Source organism: Gymnogyps californianus, unplaced genomic scaffold (genome assembly GCF_018139145.2).
Source record: "Gymnogyps californianus isolate 813 unplaced genomic scaffold, ASM1813914v2 HiC_scaffold_33, whole genome shotgun sequence".
NCBI lineage: Eukaryota > Metazoa > Chordata > Aves > Accipitriformes > Cathartidae > Gymnogyps > Gymnogyps californianus.
Genome location: NW_026114213.1, coordinates 1,472,797 through 1,480,644, shown reverse-complemented (window position 1 = coordinate 1,480,644; position 7,848 = coordinate 1,472,797). Strand labels below are relative to the sequence as shown.

At 45.8% G+C, this 7,848-nt stretch overlaps 1 protein-coding gene across 2 annotated transcripts; it reads right to left on the bottom strand.

Moving 5' to 3' along the window:
- Positions 1–2,056: 2,056 nt before the first annotated feature.
- On the bottom strand, positions 2,057–6,106 carry LOC127028483 (syncytin-B-like). Of its 2 annotated transcripts, none has more exons than XM_050914227.1 (2): positions 6,047–6,106; positions 2,057–3,980 (listed from the first exon to the last, which is right to left on the bottom strand). In XM_050914227.1, exon 2 carries the CDS (start codon positions 3,556–3,558, stop codon positions 2,527–2,529), a length of 1,032 nt encoding a protein of 343 aa, XP_050770184.1. In that variant the 5' UTR covers positions 3,559–3,980; positions 6,047–6,106; the 3' UTR covers positions 2,057–2,526. The 2 variants fall into 2 exon arrangements, with proteins under 2 accessions (XP_050770184.1, XP_050770183.1); XM_050914226.1 differs by having other exon boundaries at positions 2,057–4,003; positions 6,047–6,104.
- Positions 6,107–7,848: the final 1,742 nt, after the last annotated feature.

Below are 7,848 nucleotides of genomic sequence, written 5' to 3'. Positions count from 1 at the left end.
CCTGCTCATCTCACAGTTGGACAACTTGTCCAGAAGGATGCTGTGAGGGACAGTATCAAAAGCCTTACTAAAATCCAGAAAGACTACATCCACCACCTTCCCTTCATCCACTAGGCAGGTGACCTTATCATAGAAGGAGATCAAATTAAACAGGACTTTCCCTTCATGAACCCATGTTGACTGTGCCTGATGATTGCATTGTCCTTTAAATGCCTTTCAATAGCACCCAGTATGACCTTCTCCATAATTTTTCCAGGAACTGAGGTTAGACTAACAGGTCTGTAGTTCCCTGGGTCTTCCCTCACACCCTTTTTGTAGATTGGAATAACATTGGCTAGCTTCCAGTCAGCGGGGACCTCCCCAGACTCCCAAGACCTTTGGTAGATGATCAAGAGGGGTCCTGCCATAACATCCACTAGCTCCTTCACTACTCTGGGATGAATCCCATCAGGCCCCATGGACTTATGAACATTCAGCTGATACAGCTGGTCCCTCAGAATTTCAGTGTCCACAAATGGAAAAAATCACTGTTCCCACACTCGTGGTCCTCCAACTCAGAGGACTGGGCAGTCCAAGGTCTGTCAGTATTATTAAACTGAGGCAAAAAAAGCATTGAATGCCTCTGCTTTTCCTTCATCCCTATTAGTCAGGTGACCATCTTCAACAAGTATCCGTGCAATAAAAGGGACAAGCATCCCTTTTTCATGTTAAAACAAACATCCCAATTAAACTAAATCCAAAGAAATCAGAGAATGGCCGCCCAGAGGAAGTTCCTTAATCCTTTTCTACTAAGATGTCAAATGGAAAGGGTTAGGGTCTCCATAAAACAGGATCCCCAGACACCTGGTTGGATAAATGGCGTGACAACTCAGTTACTGACAAGTACAGAGACAGAAACTTTCTGGAACCGCTCTAAGTAGATAGGATTGAAGCATACATGTCTCTAAATTCCCTGCCTTTATAGTGTCAGTACATCTATGTGGAAATAAATCCTTCTCTATATTTACCTAAGCTTGTGTTAAGGGTAATTTCAATATAAATAATAAAATCCAGCTCGTGACTTTTATACTGTATCTACTTAAAAGCAGGGCACTGGACCCTCTCACAGCTCACAACATCCTATGAAGTTCTCATGTGAGTTCATAAGGTAATTCCTCTACTGCCTAGGACAGTTTAGGAATTAGCAAGAATGTGTCTGGAAACTAGCAGATTTCAAAGGCTTACTGAGATGTGAAAGGATAACAAGGGAACAGTCTGAATTCTGAAGGCTTTCCAATGAACTGAAACAACCATCAATTAACTATTACGTGCATGGCAGAAGCCTTCAGTTCCACAAAATGGAGAACCTGCTTTATCCTAGATAACACGTCAGCTTGCTGCAGTATAGCACAGTGGTTCCCAAACCTATTCTTAGCTTCTGCTGTATTCCTGCCGGAACTATAGAGCAGGCTGCCTCACATTACAACAACTTTACTGCCAATCAGTTGATCATTAGTAACTCATGATACCTGCAAGACAGGAATTCTCTGTGCAAGCCAGAAGTTCCAACAGGAGCTGGAATACAGCAATTTGCCAAAAAAATGGTGACAGTGTCCTGTTCTGTGGTGGGTTGACCCTAGCCAGCAGCTAAGCACCACAGAGCTGCTCGCTCACTCCCCCTGCCCAGTGGAACACGGGAGAGAATAGGAAGAGCAAAACCAAGAAAACTCGTCAGTTGAGATAAAGACAGTGTAATAAGTGAGAGGGGAGAATGGCCCTACATGGAGTCTCTGGCAGAAAGCACCTGGGGAGACCCCAAGTCGACCTCTAGGGTTTTGGAGTCAGGGATATCAAGGATCCGAGGCCCACTATACTCCAACTGAAAAGGAGATATTAGCAGCATATGAAGGAGTTTGAGCTGCCTCAGAAGTGGTTGGTACTGAAACACAGCTCCTATTAGCACCCTGACTGCCGGTGCTGGGCTGGATGTTCAAAGGGAAGGTCCCTTCTACACATCATGCAACTGATGCTACGTGGAGTGTAGGGATTGATTCACGGACTCTGGTGCGGGTAAAACCAAAAAGACCTTTATTGTTTACAAGTTTGTGCTTATATAGATTCATTAGCTGTCCACGCGCTCAGGCTTGTTCCTTGATTGGTTAATACTTTCTGTTCACGCGCCACGGCTAAGCTTCTGATTGGTGCTGTCAAGCAAGACACACGTCTTCTGGCTTCGGTCCCATATCTGTGTTCCAAATTATTTCAGTCTTCAGCTTCTTTTCTGCACGCCTGCTTCATCACTTATTTACTCCCTCATTCTCTGTCTTTCAAGGCTATGTCTAATTGTTCAAGGTCGCTCACAACACTCCCTGCGAATCCCACAATTCCCCCTTTTTGTTTTTCTACCCAAAATGCAGTGTTTATCATCCTCTGCAGGGCCCTTTGCAGACAGGATAGCAAACACTGAATAATGAGCAGGAGGCCACAAATAGCACATAATAAAATTAGCCCAATCTTTATCAAACCTTTAAGCCAACCACTAATTCCTCAGCCACTAAAAAGACTTTCTATCCAACCCCATCCATCATCAACTTGCAGCTTTTTAACTCCCTCTTTCAATTGTTGAATGCTATGGTGAATAGATTCCGAGTGATCCGAGAGATTCATACAACACATACTGTCAAGCTCTTCACACCTGTGCCCCTGTGCTAAAAGCAGAAAATCAATTGCTGCACGATTTTGCAAGGTTGCATGTCTTACAGAATCAACATCTAAAAGCAAACTACTCAAGGCCCGAGAAGTAGCATTAGTCTGCTTGGCTAGCCAACTTCCCAACTTATTTAGTGTGGCTAAGGCCTGCGAGGCTGCCACCCCTGGCGCAGCTATAGAAGCCACAATTATCTTTTCACTGTTCCAAAATTCCACATCATCCCTGCACTCTGCCTTAAAGGCATGGGTTGATCGCTTGGAGCGCCGGTGATTAAAAATTATTGATGTATTTGGTGTTAGCAAAGTGAGCCTCCCCAAACTGCAAGGCCCTCCTTTTATATGAGATGGTATCCCTCCCCATGTGCGATCGCCACAGATAAAAAAGATCCCTGAGGGAAGCGCCAGAGGCGCATTGCTAGATTTGGAAATATTCGGGCTAGTATAGTTGCACCAGGCTGTATCATTTCTATATATGGACAGAGACGAGTTGATATTTTGTGCTGTTGTTCGATTGCGCCCTGAATAATTAAAATACAAACAGCTGTCCATATTAACTGAACCCAGGAGTCCAAGTTCTTGCAGCTCCTGTGGTAATTGGGGTAAATGAGCACTCCACCTGTCCCAGTTGTTGACACAGGTGTTGAAACTGGAGCACAAAGGCCGGGACTGGGTAGTGTTGGGCCAGGTATCCGCCAGGACTCCAACAAGACATGTTGAAAAAGGGTTCCCTGGAGATGCAATAGACAGGCAAATCAAATCTTGTCCTGTTAGATTCGCTAACGTGACCCACACATTCGTCTTTGGTTGTGGTGGCACCCATATTGCTTGTATACACCCAATCAAACTTAAAAGGGTCGTTATCATCTCCATTTTATATACTGGTCTGTATGACAACCAAAATAACGGATTGAATAGATCTCACTTATACTATTGATTCTCTTACAGCAAATACACAATGGTGCTAAAGTATGATTCAGATAAATGTGCTGATTACCATTAAAATAAATCAAATACTTTCTACAAAATATACCATGTGCAATAATATATCCACAGCAGTGCTTACAGACTAGACATATAGACACCTGCGGCCTAGCGAGGCCTGATACACAACTCCTTACTGTCTCAAGCAAGTCATTTCCCATCAAAACAGTTTGCGCTGTCACTCAAAATATCTTCTGATGTCTCGGCAGAGTCTTCGGGGTCTTTTGCGGTTGTCTGTTGTTTGCCTGGCATTGGCAGCTTTGTGAGCGCTGGCCGTACACACCGAGCTGGAACCCAGCGGGGCCCGTGATCTGTCAAAACACAAGCATACCCTCTCCCCCATGTTTTTAATGTGAATGGACCTTCCCATTTACCATTTAGTAGGGATTTCACCATGACAGGTACATTTTTATCTCGTAATGTTTGCTGTGATACCTCCCCTAAAGAGTGAAAATGGCGGAGCATCGCCGGTGTCTCAGTATGAGGGGTAAAGGACAGATGATTCAACACATATATTGCTTTTGCTAAGCGTGTCTGCGGGGAGTCTCCAACAGTTCCCCCTTTTTGTTTTAACAACATGGTTTTGAGCACACTAACTGTGGGTACTGCTGTCGAATTGGCGTCAGTGCAGTGGCAACATATTGCTGGCAAATGGTGGGTGAATTTTTCATTCCCTGTGGCAGTACTGTCCAATGATATCTTTGCATAGGTTCCTCACAGTTCTCCGTGGATACTGAAAAGGCAAATCTAGATGTATCTTCCGCTGCTAAGGGTATGGTAAAAAAACAATCCTTTAAATCGATGATAATAATATTCCAATTCGCGGGGATCATTGCGGGAGATGGCATACCCGGTTGCAGTGAACCCATGTCTTCGATTACTGCATTGATTCGTCGCAGATCATGTAGCAGACGCCACTTCCCATTTTTCTTTTTAATGACAAACACTGGGGTATTCCATGGGCTAGTTGTCGGACATTCACTGCTGCCGCAAAGGCCCCAGCAAGGGCTTCAGTTTGGTGCGAGATAGAGCCAACGCTATTGCAGACCTCGATCATCTGTATGATACCGGCCCCTTGTGGTAGGGTTTGTAATACTCGTTTACAGTCTACATTAGGGTTTTCAACCGCTGGCTTAAGTAATAGGGCTTCCTTTGCCTCGGCGTTATCAATCTGCTTATTGAGAGCGTCTCTCAAGCGATCAATAAATTGCATGTAAGGCTCGTTCGTTTGTTGCATAATACGGGTAAATTTTTTTTCTTTTTTTTTTCCTTTTTGCGGGAGAATGATTTTTCTGCTTTCCCTGTCTCTGGTACTTTAACCATGGCTTGATAAGCTAATCGGGCAGTCAAACACAAAATCGTGGGGTCAAGTCGTGCCTGTAATCGCGGTTCGTTTAACGGCGGCCGCCCTAGCAGCTGGGGTAAGCCTGCTCCATGTAATGGATCATTCGGCTGCTTTTCTAAATTCACAAGTGCTTCCTGGGCACACAGATCCTGCCACCATTGTGCAAATAACAGTTTCTGAGTTGGCGTTAAAATCATGGCAGCTAATTGGCATATATCATAAGGAGTAAGCAATTGTCCTGTAAAAACATTTTCTAACAGACTCTGAGAAAAGGGGGCAGAAAGTCCATAGGTCACAACGGTTTTCCGCAACTCCTTGATTAAGTCCCACTAGAACGGTTGCCACTCATTTGGTCCTCGATCCCGCACCAGGACAGGAAAGGACCAACTCACTGCCTCAAGGTCGCCTGCCTTAATCGCCTCCTCCTTTAGCCTTGCCCACCGATCTTTAGGATCAAAGTCCATGCCGTCCGATGTCGTTTCTTTCGGCAGGGAGGGAGGGATGGCTACAGATGCTGGCGTAAAACCAGGCAATTGTCCAGATGCATCCACAAGCTGACACTGCTCACCCTCCGGAGGTACTGAGGCAGCCTGTAAATCTTGGGATTTAGGTCTGACAGTGGAAGCAGTTTTTTCTCCCCCTACGCTCGCTGTCGTTTCTTTGGGGGAGGTCTGGGGAGCTATAGCACTTGCGGCGGCAGCGGCAGCTTTTTTATCTGCCTTAATCTGCCGTAAATTATCTGTCACTACACGCCAAGTGGTCATAATTTGAGCTGCCGTAAAGTCACCTTGTGAGGCTGCTTCCCAGATTAGCGTGCCGGCTTTCTCCCAATTATCTACATCAAATACTTCATGCAACTGTGTGGTGGCTCTGTGCGCTTTAAGCCACACTAACAACATTTTCATAGTCTGTTCCTCATATTTGATTCCCTGCTTAGCTAACAATTGCAATAACAGCCGCAAAATGGACGCTTCTTCTACAGACATGTGCACCCCCATTTAAAAAAAAAAATAAAATGCTCCAGTTGCTCACCTTTATTTGGTGATTGAGACCCGGGTCGTTCAGCTCCTCCGCTGATGTATTCGTCCAACTGGAGTCCCTACTGACGTACGTTCCACGCTTTAGTCTTGCCCACGTTGGGCGCCATTTGTAGGGATTGATTCATGGACTCTGGTGCGGGTAAAACCAAAAAGACCTTTATTGTTTACAAGTTTGTGCTTATATAGATTCATTAGCTGTCCACGCGCTCAGGCTTGTTCCTTGATTGGTTAATACTTTCTGTTTACGCGCCACGGCTAAGCTTCTGATTGGTGCTGTCAAGCAAGACACACGTCTTCTGGCTTCGGTCCCATATCTGTGTTCCAAATTATTTCAGTCTTCAGCTTCTTTTCTGCACGCCTGCTTCATCACTTACTCCCTCATTCTCTGTCTTTCAAGGCTATGTCTAATTGTTCAAGGTCGCTTGCAACACTCCCTGCGAATCCCACAGTGGAGTAAGTGGGTTGCACTGATCACACAATGAAGTCGAATAGGAAACCCCAGTCGCCCAGGAATTTTCGAGGTGATCATGGACTGGCCAGAAGGCAAAGATTTTGGAATATCGCCAGAGGAGGAGGTGATGCGTGCTGAAGAGGCCCCACTGTAGAATAAACTGCCAGGAAATGAGAGGCAATATGCCCTGTTCACTGATGGGTCCTGTCGCATTGTGGGAAAGCATCAGAGGTGGAAGGCAGCTGTATGGAGTCCTATATGACAAGTGGCAGAAACTGCAGAAGGAGAAGGTGAATCGAGTCAGTTTGCAGAGGTGAAAGCCATCCAGCTGGCTTTAGACATTGCTGAACGAGAAAAATGGCCAATACTTTATCTCTATACTGACTCATGGATGGTGGCAAATGCCCTATGTGGGTGGTTGCAGCAATGGAAGCAGAGTAACTGGCAACACAGAGGTAAACCCATCTGGGCTGCCTCATTGTGGCAAGATATTGCTGCCCGGATAGAGAACCTGGTTGTGAAAGTATGTCATGTAGATGCCCACATACCCAAGAGCCAGGCCACTGAAGAACATCAAAGCAATCAACAGGTAGACAAGGCTGCTAGGATTGAAGTGGCTCAGGTAGATCTGGAGGAGGGATCGCAGCTCGGGAAGTGGCTGAGCATAGTGTTCCGGGTGGTGAGCAATTGCATTGTGCATCACTCACTTTATATATTCTTTTATTAGTATTATTGTTGTTATTATTTCTTCTCTCCTTGTGTTGTCCTATTAAACTGTTCTTATCTCAACCCACGAGGTTTTACCTTTTTCTTCCGATTCTCCTCCCCATCCCACCAGGGAGGGTGGAGGAGGGAGCGAGCGGCCATGTGGTGCTTTGTTGCTGGCTGGGCTTAAACCATGACACAGGCCTGTCAGTCTGACCTCAATGCCAGGGAAGGTTATGGAGCAGATTATCTTGAGTGCCATCATGTAGCACGTCCAGGACAACCAAGTGATCAGGCCCAGTCAGCATGGCTTTATGAAAGGCAGGTCCTGCTTGACTAACCTGATCTCCTTCTATGAAAAGGTGACCCGCTTAGTGGATGAGGGAAAGGCTGTGGATGTTGTCTACCTGGACTTTAGTAAAGCCTTTGACATCGTTTCCCACAGCATTCTCCTGGAGAAATTGGCTGCTCATGGCTTAGATGGGTGCACTCTTTGCTGTGTAAAAAAACTGGCTGGATGGCTGAGCCCAAAGAGTGGTGGTGAATGGAGTTAAATAGTGTGGCCAGCAGGACTAGGGAAGTGATTGTCCCCCTGTACTCGGCACTGGTGAGGCCGCACCTCGAATACTGTGTTCAGT